General features: G+C 37.6%; 1 protein-coding gene across 1 annotated transcript; it reads left to right on the top strand.

Annotated features, from left to right (window-relative positions):
• The first annotated feature begins 18935 nt into the window (after positions 1-18935).
• Positions 18936-19973, top strand: LOC104104146 (protein LURP-one-related 12). The gene is made up of 2 exons (XM_009612149.4): positions 18936-19297; positions 19454-19973. The coding sequence occupies exons 1-2, from the start codon at positions 19073-19075 to the stop codon at positions 19868-19870; spliced, it is 642 nt and encodes a 213-aa protein (XP_009610444.1). The 5' UTR covers positions 18936-19072; the 3' UTR covers positions 19871-19973.
• Positions 19974-22511: the final 2538 nt, after the last annotated feature.

Raw genomic sequence — 22511 nt, 5'->3', positions numbered from 1 at the left:
AGCATAAGCGTCAGAGCTACAATACTTACTATTCTCAAAGCATAATAAAGTCAAAAGATATTGCTTTCATTTAAAATCACAGCACAAGATCTCCTACTCCTAAAAAAATAAAACTAACTACACCCGGTTCAAACAAAACCCTTGGAAAAGAACCGCGACAAAAAAAAAACCAAGGGGGAATTATTATACTACCTAAAGAAAATATTATTTTTTTCGACTTTAAAAATTTCAATCAAAAGAAACGAAAACACACAAGAAACGTAAACAAACAGTTATTTACGTATTTACATGTTTTCATTTTTTTTCCGACTTTAAAAATTTCAATCAAAAGAAACGAAAACACACAAAAAACGAAAATATACAATTATTTACATATTTACATCCCCGCCCCATACTTTAAATTGTGGCATGTCCCCATGACACACAAATAAAAAGCAAGAGGTAAAGAAAAACACCCTAAACTTTCTCCGCTTACGAGAACTTGTGAACTCCACCCCTAATTCTGAATGCATCTTTCGATTTCGCTCCTCGGGTTTCTTTATGGAGCTCATCAGGCCAAATTCCTTTAGCGATTTTTGAAAGACCCGCTCTTTTCTTTCTTTTTTGGCCTCATTTTGAGCGGAGGATTGTTCTTGTAGGATTATCCTTAACTTGTTTCTGCATTCATTTACAAGATCAATCCCTGCAAATTTCTGTAAATCCCCAAAAACAAAATCCACATGATCAAGGTTAGAATAAGAAAATGAAGAAGAAGGGTCATGTGAGTACTCCTCTTGTAAGTCCAAGACCATTTGTTCCTCATTCTCTTCTACTAAAAGTTGCAATTGTGGATAGGTGGATGGGGGTTTGAACTCTTCTTGTATTGTTTCAAGATCAACCAAAACCTCATTTTCTATCATTTCAATTGAAACAGAGTCCTCTTACAGAGTGGAAAATTCTCTCTGTAGATGTTCATCATCTCGGGTAGGCTCATTTTCACACGATATCTCTTCCATATATTCACCATCACAATGCAACGAGCAAAGTCTATTCACTAATTGATTCACTTGCATTGTTAGGTTGTTAGTAGCTTCATCATCGTGTGTAAATCTCTCTTCCACCTTATTTATGAACTTATACATAAGCTCTTCTAAACTAACATTCTCACTTCACTTTCATTCCAGTCATAATAAGGGTATTCATCCCAACCAGAGTCAGAATTGTACCCATATGAATCATCATAGCTGTAAGGACTAGCGACAAAGTGAGAGTGTTCAAAAGATGAACCATAGGAAGAATACCTACCTGCTTGACAATCAACCCATAGATGATTTCCACCGTATTTAAAACACGTAGCACACCGCTGATAATATTCAGCTGATAACTCTTCAACTGTTTTCTTAGGCTGGTTGTACTCCATCTTCACATCATTTAGAGTTCTATAACAAGAATATGCCCTTCAAGATTTCTTCAACAAAAGAAATCTTGAAGAGAAGTTAACATAACAAAACTAAAAATAATAAAAAATTTAAAACTTAATTCCTGAATTAGCACAACAAACTACTTCAAACACCATTGATTGTCAATCCACAGCAACGACGCCAAAATTTGACGAGCACAAAACACACACTTAAATTATGCTCGCTAGTCAAAGATAATATAGTATAATTATCGTCTCCACATGGATTGGATTTAAACAATATTCTCGTAGTTCGTAGCTCGATTGCTATCCAGGAGGATCAACAATGGAGATTTATACAATTAAGAATTGAAACTAAATAAGAATCTAAACTATTGACTAATGGCAATCTCAACAAAGGTAAGCAAGGAAGTTATCAATAGGAGAAAATATGGGTTGGTAGGATAAGTGCAAGATAATTATTCGGGATTTAACTCTAGATAATTTACTTCTAATGTTCAAGTGAGTCTCTCAAATTAACTTAATTATTAGTACAAATGTTTATTAGAAACTCCTCTCTTGATTAAGTTTCAACCTCACAATATGAACCAAATTAAACTCGGTGAAGATATGCAAGAATTCGTAATGGTCGGTTATTAGGAGAACCTCTTTCGGTTATCCTCCTAACTAGGTTTAATCAAGGATTCAACTAGCCTTTTTCGATTACTTAGAAGAATCTATGAACTCAACTAACATAGTGCAAATATATCACAAGTTATTCCTCTTTTGATTACAAGAATAAGCGAACACAGATGTAATAATTACATCTTCCAAAAGCGATTCAAATACATAAACATAGAGTTATAATCCACAAACAACCATCAATACACCAAATACATCAAAACCCAAAAGGTTCTATTCCATAGAAATGGAGGAGTTCTTCACAAATGAAACAAAAATAGGAGAAAACATAAATACAATCCAAACCCGGATCTTGATGAGGAAGGAAGGATGTAATCCTTGTGCTCTTGCTTCTCCTTCTTCTCCTTAGCTTCCCTAGGTCTAAGGTATGTCAAAAGTCCTTCAAAAATGGTGTTTTAGGGTATTTAATCCGCCCCCAAAATAAAAACGGATGAAACTACCCTTATCTTAGCGAAATAGGACTCTTCCCAGATAGGACATGAGCGATCGCGCACCTAGGGACTTGGCCGTGCATTTAGTCGCGCATTTTGCATACCGTTCTTCCCCAAGTGCGCGCCCTGTGCGCAATCGCGCACTTGGTCGCTCACCTGGGTTGTATCAGTTGGGAATTTGGTTCAGTGTAAAACATGAAAGTTGTAGCCCTTTTAAATAGATTTTTAACGATATATTGTGGAGCCCAAATGGATTTCTGAGCTAAAGGTTATATGCATTTTACTGGACAATGCGCAGTATGCCTGCTCGATTCTTCGTTGCGTTCTTATAGTGCACTATCATCCGTTGATCCCTGAATATGATCCCAACTTAATTCTTGGGCTTTTACTCAGACTTCAAAGCTCCAAAATAGTATGAATTCATTCCATCACATCTACATAGATCAGAATCACTCCTACAAGGCATAGAACATACAATTAGTGTAAAACACTACCGATTAAAGGTCCAACTCAATTAAAGTGCAGTAAATTAAGTGCAATAAGCGACTAAAATACAAGATTATAGCCTACCACCCACTGTCGCTTTCACCCTCCAGATATATGGTATTATACCAGGCATCCTCCTCAAGTCGATCTATACCCTCATCGTCACTTTCGCCGGCCTCAGGCATAGTAGGATCATACCCACAAGCGACTCGAGCTTCACGAGCCTTCACACAAACACCTTCAAGGGCAGCATCAGAGACGGACCCCTCCGCATATAAATCACGAAACATATCTAACTATGCCTCAGCATGAATCCACTCCTCGTATAAATCTCGAGGAACATTGGGAAAATCCGACGTGCGGGAAGACGATGGTTGTGCCAGTAATTGGGCCTTCTCGGCCTCCAAGCAACCACTCGATCATGGGGAACAAAGGTTTCTCTTTCCAACTCCCCGATCCTTTCATCAAGCTGATCTTCCGTGAGCTTGGCCATAGTTAACTCTTTCTCCGACTCAGAACAGAGAGTTCGAATCACCACCTCAAGGGACTTCGCTTTATTCAGAGCCTCCGACCGCGCCGCCTCTGCCTTTTCCAGCTCTTCCACTTTTTCGGCGACCTCACCACTAAGGGTTTCCACCCTGAATTGACACTCCTCGAGCTGGACGCGCAACGCGACTACCTGAGCTTGGAGGTCGCTCCACTGAACCTCGACCCCCTTGCAAAGCTCGAGTTCATCTTCTTTACTCCTCAACGTCCCCTCCAGGACGCTACTCTTCCCCATCATCCGCACCAGTTCCTCGTTCCTGGCATTCAAATCTTCCTTCAATCGGTGCACGTCGCGCCTTCACGGAGCTGACACCAAAGCTCCTGATACTTATCAAGGACCTTGAAATAGTTATCCATAAACTTCACATATATATCTTTGCACCTTTGCTCCTTACGTGCATTCTCAATCTCGAAGATGACCGTATACAAAACGAGCAATGAAAATTAAAAGACTATGAATGAGCAGAACCAAGGAAAAACAACCAATAGCAAAAATGCTTACCCAAAGGGCGAGGCTAGCAATATTGTTCGGTAGGTTGCGATCATTTATACTCTGGAGGGTCGATCCCTCAATATCAGAACTGAGAGGGATGGGGGAGGGAATAACCTTCTCGGTATCCACGAGAAGATTACGGTCCATCGGAATCGTAATTGTTCTCGAACCCCTCTCCAACCTCACTTCGAGCTATGTAAGCCCCTCGTCAATCATCCTCAGCTCTTCAGCAACGGCCTTGTCTCTGTCACCTGCCATAGGAGGCGCATCCGCCGCAATACCAGAAGATGAGCCTTCATTGCGTCCTAGAAGAGCAGGACCGCGTCTGCCCACCACGTCTTCGACCACATCCCCAACAGGTCTTACCTCCATATCCTCCAAGCCAACGGCCTCGGGACTAGCTTCCGGGCTCTCCCCGTTAATCACTATGGCCGTCTCCCGAAGGCTGAAGCTGCAATCTCCTACATTAACAACTGCCAACCTCTCGCCCATGACGTCCACGACCCTTATCTTACGAGGCATCAAGTCCTCATCGCCAGGCAACGACTCCTCTTCTTCATTTATGAGACGGTACAAGGGAAAAGCCGAAAGCTCTGCGACTAAAGTCTCCGCAGCAGAAAAGGGAACAAATACTGGCGCAACAGGAGGAACCGAGGAGTGTGCAGGATCAACCGCAGTCATAGAAAGGGCGGGAGCCAAAGATGCATATGCTTTTCTCTTAGAGAACGAGGGTGCGGGAGCTCTAGACCTCCTTGAAGATCCTCTGGTCAAAGCTGACAAAAACATATGGAGAGAGGAAAGTCAGCAAAATTGAACAAAAGGAAAAGAAACCCAAGATTCCAATAATAAAGAGCAACTTACCAGTTGAAAGGGGAGCAGGTCCAAACTTCTTTAAAAAAACCTGACCCCTCATGAATCCCTGCAATATAAGGAAGAAATCGACCAACGCAATCGAAAATGTTGGCGGCCGAAGGAGGAGGCGAAGTCTTGGCTATATGAGTAAGGGACGAGAAGTCAAAACACATGGTCGAGCACAAGGAAAAAATCAAGTACCTATATGGAAATTGAATAATTACGAGTATAATTCCAAACCTCGGGGAAATCGTCGACATTAGCCACTACGTCTTCGGTCTTGACGAAGAATAAATTGAACAAGAATTGGCGGTTGGCCTTATCATCCATCTTCACCACCAAGCACTTACCTCCTCGGTGGCAAAGATTTACCATCGTTCCCCTTTAAAAGCTAGGGGCGGAGAGATGTATCAAATGTCAAAGCATCAGTTCGACCCCGGCTAGCTCAGCAAATTTAGTGAGCATCCGAATAAGTTTGTTAACGTACGGAGCGAGCTGAGCCAGGTAAACACCGTAATAACAGCAGAATTCCTCCGCTAACGGAAGAAGATGGAGAGTGTAGCCGACTTGGAATAGGTAGGCATAGAAGGCGCAGTACCCAGAACGGTAAGTCTGCACGGTGCCCCCCGGAATCAACTTAACATTATTGGGGATATGGAATTTAGCCTTAAGCTTTTAGAATTCTTTCACCGTCATCACTGACCAAAAAGCCCCAGGTTCGACATCGGGGGATTTGGTGAAATCAGACCGAGAATTAGGGTTGCATGGAATTATCTCTTCCATCAACGGGAAGGCTCCGTCATCAGCGGTGGCAGGAACACCCTCATCATGAGGAGGATACACCACTGCCAAGGAGGGAACATAACTCCCCTCACCGGATTCATATGGCATGTTAGACATCGTCCTCAATAAGAGAGTAGGGTTTTGAAAGAAGAAGAAGAATGAAGAATGGGATAAGCCTCAGAAATGGAGGAAAAGGAGTCCTTTGCAAAGGAGATAAGATAAGCCGGTGCTAGAGGAGAAGAAGGAGTTCGAAAAGTCCCAGAATCGGAAAATCTTCCCCTATTTATAAGTTTGGGAGGTACAAGAATCGAAACCATATAGGACATAATTAGCACAAAAATCGAACCGATAGAGCCAATCAAGAGCTCCACCTGAATCGATGCAATGCATCGGGAAACGACGTCATTATGACGCACGATGCCATGACGTCACCTCTATTTATGGCCTAGATAACTCCATCTAGTTTCCCAGGCAATTTGATAAATTCAAAATATACGGACCCCAAAAAGCCAGGTAGTCCCATCTTTACGACCACGACCCCTGTCAACTTTGAATGACATTGTCCGTTCATCGACCTCATACGTGGGCTTGACCTCAATAAGCGGGGGGACTAACTGTATGTGTCAAAATCCTCCCTTAGAATATTTAAGACAAGATAATAGACAAGATAATACTAAGAGAATAATTCTCGAGTCGTCGTTAGTCGAGATGGTCTAAGAAGCAGCAAAATCCATAGTCGAAGAGTCGACGAGAGTCGTGGTTGAGATGTCAATAAGGGTCGAGGTCGAGCACCGTTGATAGAGCTGTAACGAATAATTTTCAAGATAGGATGTTGAAAGGGAATATTCTATTTGATATTTCCTGCACTTGTACTATTAGGGTTTCTTAGGAACATGTCTAATATAAATAGAAAAGGGAGACAATAATAAGGGCTTGTGATATTCATTTGTAAAGAACACACTTTGACTAAAAGATTCTCTCTATCTCTCTCTTGTTAAGATATAAACATCACCTTTTTACTAAGATTCTTGTCTATACTATTCCATCATATCCGAGAATAACTCAAGATATTCAAGGATTTGTCTGTCATTCATCTTTGTTAGGAGGAACATCCACATATTTTATCATTTATTGGGTGAATTATTCCTCCTATTTACTTAAATGACATTCATTGCCATTTATTGTTATTGAATGCTACATTATTCTTCTTGCTTTCTAGAACAATTATTACATATTATTGCCATTGTCTGACCGGACCATCTAACATTTATTGCATCTTTGAAAACTTCTTCTAGAGATATTATTGTTAACTAAGATTAACCCGTAATTACACAAATTTAATTATTTGAACCAAGATCTATATTTTTTGGTCAAATAGTAAACCCCAATACGAACCTATATATATATATATATATATATATATATATATATATATATATATATATATATAAAATCAGAACTTCACACAAATGAAAGTTGTATCCCTGAACTATATATGTTTTAACCCTGAAACATCTACATGCTCATTAGCACCTTAACTTTGACATGAAAGTTGGTGTTATCGCTTATCTGGTGAAAATAGTACGGGCTAGCCATTTTTCGAACTGGTAATCGAAAATTAGCTTGTGTTTGCAAAGTCATTGAAAAATAGTCATTGTTTTGCTGAAACACAGAAAGTTCCAGGATAATATGTTGGATTATGGAGCTTTTGCGTATAAACTTCTTGCATATTATGTTGGAACTCCAACACAAGGAAAGTTCCAGCATAGTATGCGGAACTATGGAGCTCCTGCGTGTAAACATCCAGCATATTATGTTGGAATCTCGCATGTAAAAAATTCGAACTCCAGCATATTATGCTGGAATTTTCCGAATGTTAAGGGTGTTTTTGTTCAGATTTTATCTTTACATGAAAAAGTGATTAAATTTCGATTACTTTTGAAATCGTGGCTATTTTTCAATTAACAGCTATAAATTTGGCTATTTTTTATTTTCCCCCTTATCTGCTATAAACGTCTTCCATATATCTTAGTTACTGGGCCTTAAGGGCAAGGCAGAGCTGGCTGATTTTAGGCTACTGTTTAAATTTTGTCCATATTTTAAAAAGGCTGTGCATTTATAGCTCTTGAAAAGTCATCTCTTCCAGAAAACGTTAGACCAAGCTTAATGTTTCTCATATAATTTTCGGCTACTCAAAAGAGATATGTAGATAGTGGTCTAAAAGGTTTATCAGTTGCGAAAAAAATAAAAGAGGGCCATTTACTAAACAACTGATACAAACAAAGACCCTCGGCGAAATTTTCGATCGCTGAACTGAGTTTTTTCCGTTGAGTCCTTTCAAGAATAGGCCTGAAAGCCTACAATTCCGTTGGTCAGTCTAAGCGTAGAGGACCAATAGAAGACTAATTAAGAGTCTTATTGTTAGCAAATGACCATCTATGTTCAAACTTAGTCATTAATAACGTAGTTTCATTTGATATTAGATCTAGCATTTGGAAGGGTTAGAAACTTAACAAGGTTCACTAAATTCTTGATTCGTCAGGTGAATCTGGATTAAAAATTTGCTTTACTTGACAAAGTTTTTACCTCCAAAAGAAAGATCATGATTGCATAATGTGGTAGCTGAAGACGAAAAGCCTTTTTGGCCATATGCTGAATTGATATTCTATCAATCCCTACTTTAATTTTTCTTGTTTATAAAAGTTTCCCTTCACTTTCATTGTGGCAAATTACCATCCACGAAAACATTACAAATATCTCATCCTATAGATTTTTTTAATTACTTTCCGCGCACATGAGCTTTCGTTATGTCTTAAAAAAAAAGTAAAGCGGCTCTCTATTATTAAAGGAGTTTTATGAACTTTCCAATATATTAATGGATATTGAAGCTTAATAAAAGTTTTAGAAATTAAGACAGTTCAAAAGTAGGTACTTAAAAAGCTACCACTTTTACTTGTCCACTATGGACTTTTCACACCCCTTAAAAATAATAAATGAAGTACATAATTTATCATGATACTCATTTTAATTGATGCATATTTTTATTGGATTTAAGAAAATAATTTGAAATACGTAATTAATAATGTGGGTATAACATGAAAAAAGAAATTGTCTTCTCTTAATATGCTAAAAGTGACAAGCAAAAATGAAAATCTATTTTTATTAAAAGTGAAGGAAGAGAGTGTGGATTAACAGGTAATAATCGATGCGTGTACATGTTAAAATGTCAACGTCTCCAACCACAATTACTAAACTTTACCATTTTCAAAGGAAAATGAGAAACACACCCCAAACTCCGACATCCAGGGTCAATTGGCAACGCGCATATTAGCTCTCCACACTTTTGAACTTGCCTTCTTAACTACAACCACATATTCTTGTCTTAAATTTGTTTTAACGTATAGGTCGGTTGATCTTGAAAAAAAAGGTACCATAACTGCAAAGAAGAAAAAGTCTGCCATCTAGAAATTGTTACAGTTGAAATTTGAACATTGAGATTTATAGCAGCCACCATACAGAGCATGTATTCCAAGTCAAGTTAGGAACACCATTAATGTCATAATTGGTGAATGTTTGTCAACTCTTGGATATAAGAGTGGTATTTGATTTTTGAGTTATTGAATTATTCATCAATTTGAAACTTTTTTTGAAAAACAATTCAGTAATATTTTGTTGCAAAAACAGCTCAAACATTTTTTCCTTCTAGAAAATCAAAGTCTAATTTGTAAACTCAATTGTTGCAAACTCTAAACAAAAGCCACCGTAGTTAATTGAGACTAATTTTTTAGACAGATCGATGTTATATCAGTTGGCACACATTTGCCAAATTCAACCAAGAAACATATGTAATTACTTCTTACTTCACCAATGCATATAGCTCATAATTACTACTGTAATATTAACTCAATTGAGATTAACTTAATTTACTTTTCAAATTAAAAAAAATGCTGCAAAGACGTTTAAAACGCATGGAACCCAGCCAGTCCCTTAACCTAAAGGAAAGTAGAGGCCAAAAAAAAAAAAAACCAAGACAGTTAATTGGGTGACTCTCTCTCAGTTGCAAAAACGCACTGATTTGTATAATTCCTATAAAATGTGACACCTGCAATGCTGCAATGGGTTTCTTTCTTGGCTACCAATTAAATAAATCAAGAATGGAGTTCTTAAAAGCACCAAATCGTATGACAGATGTCTATTTCTTAAAATGGGTAGGGCAAACTATATTATCCACTATATTTTAAAAAAGAAATATCCACTAAATCTTTTTTTTACTCTTAGATATCGTTACATGGTGGTAAAGTCTTTTCCTTTATATAGTAGGTTTAGATAGACGCCGAGTAAATAGACTGAGGGCATCTGTGCATGGACATTCTTCAGCAAACAACATTATTTCCTTAAGTAGGTATATTAGTTCCCATAATGTTTTTGATTTAGGCTCCTTGTCTGACTTTGACAACGACTTGCTATGCCCCATACACCAAGCTGCGCCAACCTTGCTTGTTTAGACTTTTTCACTCTCCCCCGTTCCTTTAATTAATATAGATATATGCACTGATATTATAAATTTTTTACTGACTTTTTTTCTAAGTATTGATGCCATTTCTTAAAATTAAATGCAAAAAATATGAATTAAAATCATGTGCCATTTATATATTGTTCTTGGTCTTAAGGTTGAAATTTCATATCTCTGTGTTTTTTCAAACTTATGTATTAATATCCCCCTTGTGTATTAATATCTCCCAACTAGTGGGAGCTATAGGAAGTTGGTATAAAAAAAGTTATCCGCCCCAGAATATTGTATTTTCTTCCTGTCTTCTAGAACATGTAATTAAATTAGATGGGACTGTGCATATTAATCAATTAGATAGGGCTCCTCCGTCCTCTTATAAGGATAATAATTGCAATTAATTTCTGATGTATTTGCTGAAGGGTTTGTGGTTCCAGGTAAAGAAAAGAAGGTATGTAGACTTGTTAAGTCTCTTTACGGACTAAAACAAGCACCCAAACAATGGCATGCGAAATTTGACCAAACAATGTTGTCAAATGGTTTTAAGATAAATGAATGTGATAAATGTGTGTACATTAAAAATGTTCCAAATCACATAGTCATTGTTTGCCTATATGTGGATGATATGCTGATAATGAGTAATGACATTGCCAACATAAATGCTACTAAGCGTATGCTCAATAGCAAGTTTGATATGAAAGACTTGGGAGTTGCTGATTTAATTCTGGGAATTAAGATCCATAAGACTCCTCAAGGTCTAGCATTGTCACAATCTCATTATATTAAGACAGTACTTGAAAAATTCAAGCACTTGGGCTTTAAAGTTGCAAAGACTCCAATTGACGTGAATCTTGCATTAGCAAAGAATAAAGGCCAAAGCATATCACAATTGGATTATGCTCGTGTGTTGGGATGCTTAATGTATATCATGAATTGTACACGACCAGATATAGCTTGTGCTATAAGTAAACTGAGTCGATATACGAGCAATCCAGGCCAATCTCATTGGATGGCAATGAAATGAGTTTTGGGATAATTAGAACATACCCAGAACTTTGACTTGCACTACAGTAAATTCCCTGCGGTGATTGAGGGATACTGTGATGCAAATTGAATCACCGGTTCAACTGATTCTAAGTCCACGAGTGGATATGTATTCACTATTGGTGAAGGAGCGGTATCTTGGAAGTCGTCCAAACAAACATGTATTGCCCGCTCTACAATGGAGGCTGAATTCAAAGCCTTAGATAAAGCTGGTGAAGAAGCTGAATGACTCCAAAATTTCTTGGAAGACATTCCATTTTGGCCCAAACCGTTGGCACCAATATGCATACATTGTGATAGTCAAGCGACAATTGGAAGGGCTGGGAGCGTTATGTATAACGATAAATCTCGTCATATACGACGAAGACATAAAACCGTTAGGCAATTACTCTCTAGAGGAATTATCACAATTGACTATGTAAAGTCAAGTGATAATGTGTCGGATCCACTTACAAAAGGCCTAACTAGAGAGGTAGTTGAGAAATCATCAAGGGGAATGGGGCTATGGCCGAGAACAAGTCATTGTGGCGGTAACTCTACCTAGAAGACTGGAGATCCCAAGATCTAGGTTCAAGGAGATCAAACAAAGTCATTAATGACGGTTCAACATTGTCAAATAAAATTTTAGTCCGTTCTCGTGATGAGACAATGTTCAGTACCAAGGATAAAGCATTAAGGCTTTTTAATGATTTCTAAATTTGATACGGGGTATATCAAATAGTGTATCTACAGGATGACACGTTTAGGAATCACCTATGTAAGTGTGAAGTGTTAGCCGCTTCAAGGAGAATTTTGTAAGGCCAGTTCTCAACGCACTTATGAAACCAGGCGGTGTTCATGGCTGAAACGAACATAACAATGAGAATCAAAGACGGTTAAGGGTTGATTGTGTGACTTATGGTTGTCTAGGTATACACCAAAGATCGACGGTTCAAAGATATCAAATCTACCGATTGACCGAGTATATCCGACATAAGTTCACTACGGAAAGTTCAAAGGAAAACCTACTTATCCAGATGTGATTAATCATTGCTTGCAAATCACACAGTTTTTCCATGCATACTTCCGTGATATAGTCATTCCCCATTCATGTGGGGGATTGTTGAGGTTTTTGTTATTTAAGATGAAATAGTCTTAAAATGAGGGTGAATGGGAAATGGAGGGAAAAATAAAATTTTTGAGTAAAATTTTAAGTTTCCCCTCTTGACAATGAGACATTGTCCCATATTGGAAGAGGAAAAGATTTTTGGTGGGTATATATATAATTGCTCTTCTTGTAGCTCTTAAAGAGTTAAGAAGAAAGTAAGCCTCGCGCCGTCGTCGTCGTCGATCGCTCTGCTCGGCTTCGGCTTCGGATAACCAAATTTATTTGTTAATAGTAAATATTAACGTAAGATTATCCGTATTTATTCGTTCATCTTCAAAGCTGACTGCTATAAATATGTGCAGCAGCTGTTGAAGAAAGATACACCAAATTGAAAACGCTCAACTTTGGCTATACATTGCACTCCTTCCTCTCAGCATTTCCATACGATTTTCTGAGTTTCTACTCCTTTGTTCTTCATTGTTTTAACTTCAAACAAAGCAACTGTAAGTGTGATTTGCTACCGAACTTTGTGTTTGCTGAAACACTGGGGTTTGAAGTACCGCTACACCAGTGTGTGATTCGTTCTATCGTGGGAGGAAATAATCCATAACCTTAGGTACTAGGAGGGGATTAAATTCCTTAAGGAAACACTGTGAATTCAGTGGGCTCGAATTAATTACTGTTTCATTACGATAACTTATATTTTCCAGAATTATTATTTACAAATACAACAATATTGGCGTGACTAACAATCTTACGGAATTTAATATTTATTTATGTATTTATGTTATTCTTATTATTCTGCAAACTAAAACCTTTATGGTTTTGTGTACTCCCGTTTTGGAGAGTAAAGCCTTCGTGGCGTTTTGTTGGAGATTAAAATCTACGTGATTTTTACTCCAGTTTGAAAACGTTTATTAAACGTTTGTTTGTGTCATTCTTTTATAGAAAAAATGACGACTGAAAGCGAAAACCAAGCTGTTCCGACGGTGACTGCCAACGCATCGACAAGCCGAACACCGGCGTTGGCACCAGCAGAAAAACCCGGAAAATTTTTCGGGATTGATTTCAAGCGCTGGCAGCAGAAGATGTTCTTCTACTTAACTACGTTATGTCTACAGAAGTTCATCAAGGAAGATGTTTCTGATCTGCCAGATAAAACTCCAGAGAATGAACGCTTTATCGTGATTGAAGCGTGGAAGCATTTTGATTTTTTATGCAAGAATTATATTCTTAGCGGACTGGATGATAATCTGTATAATGTATACAGTGGCGTGGAGACGTCAAAAGAATTGTGGAATGCACTTGAAAAGAAATATAAAATTAAAAATGCCGGGATGAAGAAATTCGTTGTCGCAAAATTTTTGGACTACAAAATGGTAGATAGCAAGTCTGTTATTTCCCAAGTCCAGGAATTGCAAGTGATTATTCATGATCTACTTGCTGAAGGTCTTGTCATCAATGAAGCATTCCAAGTAGCAGCAATGATTGAGAAGTTGCCTCCGTTGTGGAAGGACTTCAAAAATTATTTGAAACACAAACGAAAGGAAATGTCCCTTGAAGATCTCATTGTTCGGTTGAGAATCGAAGAGGACAATAAAGCTGCTGAAAGGAGAGGCCGTGGAAATTCAATAATAATGGGAGCAAATATTGTTGAAGATAACAAAAAGAGGAAGAAGGCTTCTGTTTCAAAATACAACCCAAGCAAGAAGCGGTTCAGTGGAAACTGCTACAACTGTGGAAAAATCGGACACAAATCTACGGAGTGTCGTGCTCCGAAGAAAGATAAGAAAAGGGGTCAAGCAAACATGGTAGTAAAGCATGATGATGTTGATAACTTGTGTGCCATACTTTCTGAATGTAACTTGGTGGGAAATCCTAAACAGTGGTGGTTTGATTCTGGAACCACTCGCCATGTTTGTGCAGTTAGAGAAGCTTTTGCTACTTATGCTCCTGCTGGACCCGGAGAGACAGTTTATATGGGAAATGCTTCAACAGCAAAAGTTGAAGGATATGGGAAGATATTTCTGAAAATGACTTCTGGCAAGGTCATGACTTTGAACAATGTCCTTCATGTTTCCGAAATGAGAAAGAATTTAGTCTCTACTGGACTTCTTGTTAAGCATGGTTTTAAGTGCGTTTTTGTGTCCGACAAGGTTGTCATAAGTAAGAATGAAATATTTGTAGGAAAAGGTTACCTCACCGAGGGCCTTTTCAATCTGAATGTAATGGTTGTGGAAAACAATAATAATATTTTAGCTTCTTCTTACTTACTTGAGTCAAATGATTTATGGCATGTACGTTTGGGTCATGTCAATTATAAAACCTTGTGGAAAATAATTAACTTGGAAGTACTGCCTAAGTTTGAATGCGAAAAATCAAAATGTCAAACATGTGTGGAATCTAAGTATGTTAAATATCCTTATAAGTCAGTTGAAAGGAATTCAAATCCTTTAGACTTAATTCACACAGATATTTGTGACATGAAGTCAATACCATCTCGCGGTGGAAAGAAGTATTTCATAACTTTTATTGATGATGGTACTCGATATTGCTATGTTTACTTACTGAATAGTAAAGATGAAGCAATAGACGCATTCAGGCAATACAAAAATGAAGTTGAAACGCAACTTAACAAGAAAGTAAAAATGATAAGAAGTGATAGGGGTGGTGAATATGAATCTCCTTTTGAAGAAATATGTTTAGAATATGGAATTATTCATCAAACAACAGCCCCTTACACGTCCCAATCTAATGGAATTGCGGAAAGAAAGAATCACACATTAAAGGATATGATGAACGCGTTGTTGATAAGTTCTGGTTTACCACAGAACTTGTGGGGGGAAGCCATTCTTACGGCTAATCGAATATTAAATCGAGTGCCCCATAGCAAAACACAATCCATTCCATATGAAAAATGGAAAGGAAGGAAGCCCAACTTGAATTATTTTAAAGTGTGGGGGTGTTTGGCAAAAGTGCAAGTTCCTAAACCCAAAAGGGTAAAGATAGGACCGAAAACCGTTGATTGTGTTTTCATAGGATATGCGACAAATAGTAAAGCATATCGATTTCTGGTTCATAAATCAGAAAATCCCGACATTCATAATAATACGGTTATAGAATCAGATAATGCTGAGTTTTTTGAAAATATATATCCGTATAAAAAGGAATGTGAGTCGTTTGGTGAAGGATCTAAACGACCTCGGGAAGAAACAAAAGAAAGTACATGTAATCAGGAGAATCCAAGACGTAGTAAACGTCAAAGAACGTCTACTTCATTTGGACCAGATTTTGTGACTTTCTTATTGGAGAATGAGCCTCAAACATTTAAAGAAGCTATGACTTCTTCGGAATCATTGTTTTGGAAAGAGGCAGTCAATAGTGAAATAGAATCCATATTGAACAACCATACATGGGAATTGGTTGATCTTCCTCCTGGAAATAAACCTTTGGGTTCTAAATGGATTTTTAAGAGAAAAATCAAAGATGATGGCACTATTGATAAATTCAAGGCAAGACTCGTAGTCAAAGGGTATAGACAACGAGAAGGTCTAGACTACTTTGATACATACTCTCCAGTTACAAGAATTACGTCCATACGGATGTTAGTAGCATTAGCTGCAGTGTATGGTCTTGAAATTCATCAAATGGATATTAAGACAGCCTTCTTAAATGGAGAGTTGGAGGAAAAAATTTACATGGAACAACCTGAAGGGTATGTGGTTCCAGGTAAAGAAAAGAAAGTATGTAGACTTGTTAAGTCTCTTTACGGACTAAAATAAGCACCCAAATAATGGCATGTGAAATTTGACCAAACAATGTTGTCAAATGATTTTAAGATAAATGAATGTGATAAATGTGTGTACATTAAAAATGTTCCAAATCACATAGTCATTGTTTGCCTATATGTGGATGATATGCTGATAATGAGTAATGACATTGCCAACATAAATGCTACTAAGCGTATGCTCAATAGCAAGTTTGATATGAAAGACTTGGGAGTTGCTGATTTAATTCTGGGAATTAAGATCCATAAGACTCCTCAAGGTCTGGCATTGTCACAATCTCATTATATTAAGACAGTACTTGAAAAATTCAAGCACTTGGGCTTTAAAGTTGCAAAGACTCCAATTGACGTGAATCTTGCATTAGCAAAGAATAAAGGCCAAAGCATATCACAATTGGATTATGCTCGTGTGTTGGGATGCTTAATGTATATCATGAATTGTGCACGACCAGATATAGCTTGTGCTATAAGTAAACTGCGTCGATATACGAGCAATCCAGGCCAATCTCATTGGATGGCAATGAAACAAGTTTTGGGATATTTAGAACATACCCAGAACTTTGACTTGCACTACAGTAAATTCCCTGCGGTGATTGAGGGATACTGTGATGCAAATTGGATCACCGGTTCAACTGATTCTAAGTCCACGAGTGGATATGTATTCACTATTGGTGGAGGAGCGGTATCTTGAAAGTCATCCAAACAAATATGTATTGCCCGCTCTACAATGGAAGCTGAATTCATAGCCTTAGATAAAGCCGGTTAAGAAGCTGAATGGCTCCGAAATTTCTTGGAAGACATTCCATTTTGGCCCAAACCGTTGGCACCAATATGCATACATTGTGATAGTCAAGCGGCAATTGGAAGGGCTGGGAGCGTTATGTATAACGGTAAATCTCGTCATATACGACGAAGACATAAAACCGTTAGGCAATTACTCTCTAGAGGAATTATCACGATTGACTATGTAAAGTCAAGTGATAATGTGTCGGATCCACTTACAAAAGGCCTAACTAGAGAGGTAGTTGAGAAATCATCAAGGGGAATGGGGCTATGGCCGAGAACAAGTCATTGTGGCGGTAACTCTACCTAGAAGACTGGAGATCCCAAGATCTAGGTTCAAAGAGATCAAACAAAGTCATTAATGACGGTTCAACATTGTCAAATAAAATTTTAGTCTGTTCTCGTGATGAGACAATGTTCAGTACCAAGGATAAAACATTAAGGCTTTTTAATGATTTCTAAATTTGATACGGGGTATATCAAATAGTGTATCTACAGGATGACACGTTTAGGAATCACCTATGTAAGTGTGAAGTGTTAGCCGCTTCAAGGAGAACTTTATAAGGCCAGTTCTCAACGCACTTATGAAACCAGGCAGTGTTCATAGCTGAAACGAACACAACAATGAGAATCAAAGATGGTTAAGGGTTGATTGTGTGACTTATGATTGTCTAGGTATACACCAAAGATCGACGGTTCAAAGATATCAAATCTACCGATTGACCGAGTATATCCGACATAAGTTCACTACGGAAAGTTCAAAGGGAAACCTACTTATCCAGATGCGATTAATCATTGCTTGCAAATCACACAGTTTTTCCATGCATACTTCCGTGATATAGCCATTCCCCATTCATGTGGGGGATTATTGAGGTTTTTGTTATTTAAGATGAAATAGTCTTAAAATGAAGGTGAATGAGAAATGGAGGAAAAAATAAAATTTTTGAGTAAAATTTTAAGTTTTCCCCTCTTGACAATGAGACATTGTCCCATATTGGAAGAGAAAAAGATTTTTGGTGGGTATATATATAATTGCTCCTCTTGTAACTCTTAAAGAGTTAAGAAGAAAGCAAGCCTCGCGCCGTCGTCGCTCGCTCGCTCGCTCGGCTCGGCTCGGCTTCGGCTTTGGCTTCGGCTTCGGATTTGGATTTGGTCAAATGATCGATTGATTGGTTAATTTTTTGACCAAATTTATTTGTTAATAGTATTATCCGCATTTGTAACGAATATATTCTAATCCGTGTATTGACCACCAGCTGCAATATCCCACCATGACCAAGTTCTTGCTCCACAAACAAGCTAGTGCATGCTCCACCATGGAGGGTGGAGGGTCGTTCATCTTCAAAGCTGACTGCTATAAATATGTGCAGCAGCTGTTGAAGAAAGATACACCAAACTGAAAACGCTCAACTTTGGCTATACATTGCACTCCTTCCTCTCAGCATTTCCATACGATTTTCTGAGTTTCTACTCCTTTGTTCTGCATTATTTTAACTTCAAACAAAGCAACTGTAAGTGTGATTTGTTACCGAACTTTGTGTTTGCTGAAACACTGGGGTTTGAAGTACCGCTACACCAGTGTGTGATTCGTTCTATCGTGGGAGGAAATAATCCATAACCTTAGGTACTAGGAGGGGATTAAATTCCTTAAGGAAACACTGTGAATTCAGTGGGCTCGAATTAATTACTGTTTCATTACGATAACTTATATTTCCCAGAATTATTATTTACAAATACAGCAATATTGGCGGGACTAACATTTTATACCACTATTATTGATTTGTGATCTCCACAATAGTTGGTTCCATGCCTACACGAGCTAAAAAATATAAAAGATAAGTTTTCTATTTTAATGCAACATGCAAACTTTAACCGACTGAATTTAAAAATTGATACACGTACTTTAAACTGGAAGTTTGAGGTATCCTAGTCAGATTCTTTCACTTTCCTTTATTATTAAATAACTCTATTTGCTAAGTACTAGACTTTAATAAATAATACTACTGTAGATCATAGATAGGACCACTTACTAATAAATACACACCACATGCTTTAGCGAATTTTGTACCTCTTTTCAGACCTTACTTTGGCATCTTCAATTCATAAATATCTCATTTCTTCCCTTAAGGTTAACTTTGATTGTTAAGAATAGTAAAGCTTTTTGCGAAATCAGATTTTAATTTAAACCAGAAAATGAAGGGTAAAGCTGTTGTTGAAGATGCATACCTTTACAGTGAAGAAACGAATCTCACAGTTCGCAAGACTTCCATTTTCTTCACTGGCGATGGCTTCACTGCCTACGATTGCAAAGGCGAGCTTGTTTTCCGAGTCGACACGTATGGACCGGATTCTCGTGACCTAGGTGAACTCGTTCTCATGGACGCCACTGGCAGATGCCTTCTCACTGTTCGCCGTAAGGTATTTAAATCTTCCCCCTTCTCAACTTGTCAAATCCTAAACTTCTAGTAAATTCGAGATCAAATTTTCACTTTCCCTCTAAGATATGAGTACAATTAATGGGGTATAATCTGAGTTGAATAAACGAGTTGACTCAGTTTTAATTTTTTGGAACAGAGGCCGAGTCTACATAACAGGTGGGAAGGATTCTTAGGGGAAAGAGAGGAGGGACAAAAGCCAATATTCAGCGTGCGTAGATCCTCAATAATCGGAAGATCGAGCGTGACGGTGGAGGTATACAGCAATCCAACGGAAGAGTATCAGATCGAAGGGTCATTTGCGCAGAGGAACTGCACGTTTTTTAACGCCGACAAAGTATCAGTAGCTGAGATTAGACGCAAAGTGGATACTTGTGCCAATGTAGTGCTTGGGAAGGACGTTTTCTCTTTATCAGTTAAGCCTGGTTTTGATGGTGCTTTCGCCATGGGATTAGTCCTAGTGCTTGATCAGATTCAAGGTGATGATTATGTTAATCCTAATGATAATCGAGTCGATGTGGACCCCATCTCCGATGATCCCAATCTTTCTTCTTAAATTAAATTAAATTTTCATACCATGTCACTGTAATCTATAAAATTAATCTTTTCTCTTTTCCCCTTTTTGCTTTTATGTAAAATAATAAATCCTACTAACTGAAGCTGTTATAGTAATCTTGCCCCCAAATCAGAGAAAACAATCTGGACTAAAATATCACATTTAAAGAATTCGGTAAACCACTAGTGGAATGGTTATCTGTATTATCTTGTATCCTATACATGTAAATGTTTGATTCTCATTAGGCATTTCTTTTTCTTTTTCCTTCACGGCCTTCCCATAAAGAATTAAAATAAGGAAAAAGAAAAATTTAAGATAACAAAAAGTGAAAGTTATTTTATTTTAACATTTGCCTTTGAATTCACTTGTTAATCCCAACGTGTAGACAGCAAAATATGCCAAGATGCTTAAGGAGTAAGAATGGTCTTTAATAGTATTTGTTTACGTAAAGTGATTCTTCCACTTGTTAATTTGGTGCGACCGTGTGGTTTTCAATTAATATAAACTCTACCAGTTTCTTAGTTACTATCTTAGGGTACAATACAAAATCGATTTCCTTGTCAATGTTGGATTATGGAAGTAATGCTCGTTGATTTCATGATGATCACGATGAGTTGAATATTTGACGCTACGGTAGGGATTCATTCAATCTTAACCGTCGCTTTAGCTCAAAAAACTTATTTCAAAATAATTGTTAGAAGTTCTTTTTAAATGTAACAATAAATTTATTAATTATTTTCAGCTATACCTTAAAGCAACGTTAAAATAGAATGGAGAAAGTATGATTTAGATCCTTGCAAAAAAATTAAAAAAATAAATTCTCTTAGAACCCAATCAGCTGCACATAGCCACAGAGAATTTAAATTGCTTAAGCATTGCGCCACTAATAATGCAGGATCGTTTTCTTGCTTTCCTTATCGCGGTGGACCTTTTGTTGGGGATTGTAATCATTTTTCCTTTCCACTCGATTTTATAAAAACAAAACCCTGAAATAAATGCAGATCAGATATAAATTGTGGTATGGGCTATTTCCAGAATTTGCACATCCTCTGCCCCCCCCCCCCCCCCCCCCCCAAATCACCAGGGGCGGTGACAAGTTATGCTTGAATTCTTGATAGATTGTTTATGTGGCTATTAGTAATATAAAAATTATTATGTGGTGATTAATAATAAAGAAATTATTACTATTATTATTATACAAGAATTGCTTATTTTGAATGTATTTTAGTCTTTAAATAATCTAAATTCTGTATTGCTAATACATATATTCTTAATGTACATTCTACTGTGTATAAAATGATATATAAATTTATGCATAGATTCGCAATATTTGTTTTAAAAAATAAGAGACAAAATTATAACCAAACAATGAATAAATTGTGCTAAATTTAATGAGGCGATTAATTCTCTTCATTCAAGCCGCTGAATTTAATGAGAATAAATAAAATCCCATATTCTCTCGAAGGATATGTGGCGGATAGACTTCCCATTCCGCTTGTGTGGGAGAATAAAAGCTGCGGTAAGAATATGCATTCCTCTATAATCAAATGCAATTGTCTCACCTACATGTGAGGTTTCGATTTGTAGCAGAAATTAAAGTAGAAATTGTACATTAGGGCTCGAGAGAAGAGAGTGATAATCGGCTTAATGTATGCATATTTTGATATATATCGTCTTACATTTTGTTCATATCTCGACGATTTGAGATGTTTAATATGATTATTTATGCTAAATTTTGGTATTTCTATGTGTAGGGATCATTCGGATGCAATTTGGGACGAAAGGGCGCGAATTGGAGCGAAATCGGGACAAAAAGGCAAAAAATAAAATTTGAGGGCCACAGCCAGCGTGGGGCGTTGGCTGTGGCACAATTTACAGCAACTAACATTTTTGAGTGCCAGGGACAGCACCCCACGCTGCCCTGGACGCTCAAGACGGGAAAATAGCTTTTTTCGACTAGGACTCGGTTATTTCGACCCCTAGACGCCCCCAACTCATATAAAAGCCAACCTAAACCTATTTTTGAGGGGGGAACGTGACTTAGAGAGAAGAGGGAGACGCCAAACACTCGGAAGCAAGTATTTGATCAATTCTTCCATCCCTTTCCTAGTACGCATTGATTTTATGTTTGAAAACTTTATTTTTGATGATTGTATGAACATGCCCTGGACGCTCAAGACGGGAAAGTAGCCTTTTTCGACTAGGACTCAGTTATTTCGACCCCTAGACGTCCCCAACTCATATAAAAGCCAACCTAAACCTATTTTTGAGAGGTGAACGTGACTTAGAGAGAAGAGGGAGGCGCCAAACACTCGGAAGCAAGGATTTGATCAATTCTTCCATCCCTTTCCTAGTACTCATTGATTTTATGTTTGAAAACTTTATTTTTGATGATTGTATGGACATGAGTGGCTAAGAACCCTATTGTTCTCGGGTCATGGGTGATACATGAATGTTGATGTTTGAAGTTTAATTTGACGAAGTTGATTTTATCATATTGGGTTGTTTATTTAATTATGTTCTTAATTATTTTGCTGAGTAGCTAATAGTGAAATATTATCTACGAATCTAGAGTTGAACTCGAAAGTGGAAATTCTAGATTGCATATAGAATTAAATAGAGCAGGTTCTTGAACCCGGGC

This window comes from Nicotiana tomentosiformis, chromosome 3 (assembly GCF_000390325.3).
Source record: "Nicotiana tomentosiformis chromosome 3, ASM39032v3, whole genome shotgun sequence".
Lineage (NCBI taxonomy): Eukaryota > Viridiplantae > Streptophyta > Magnoliopsida > Solanales > Solanaceae > Nicotiana > Nicotiana tomentosiformis.
This window is presented reverse-complemented; position numbering and strand designations above follow the sequence as displayed.

What these genes read in the sequence shown, in the direction of transcription:
- LOC104104146 (XM_009612149.4), top strand. Translation starts at nt 19,073, where the DNA reads ATGAAGGGTAAAGCTGTTGTTGAAGATGCATACCTTTACAGTGAAGAA. An exon ending in TTCTCACTGTTCGCCGTAAG is followed by an intron (nt 19,298 to 19,453) that starts GTATTTAAATCT and finishes TTTTTGGAACAG; the next exon opens with AGGCCGAGTCTACATAACAG.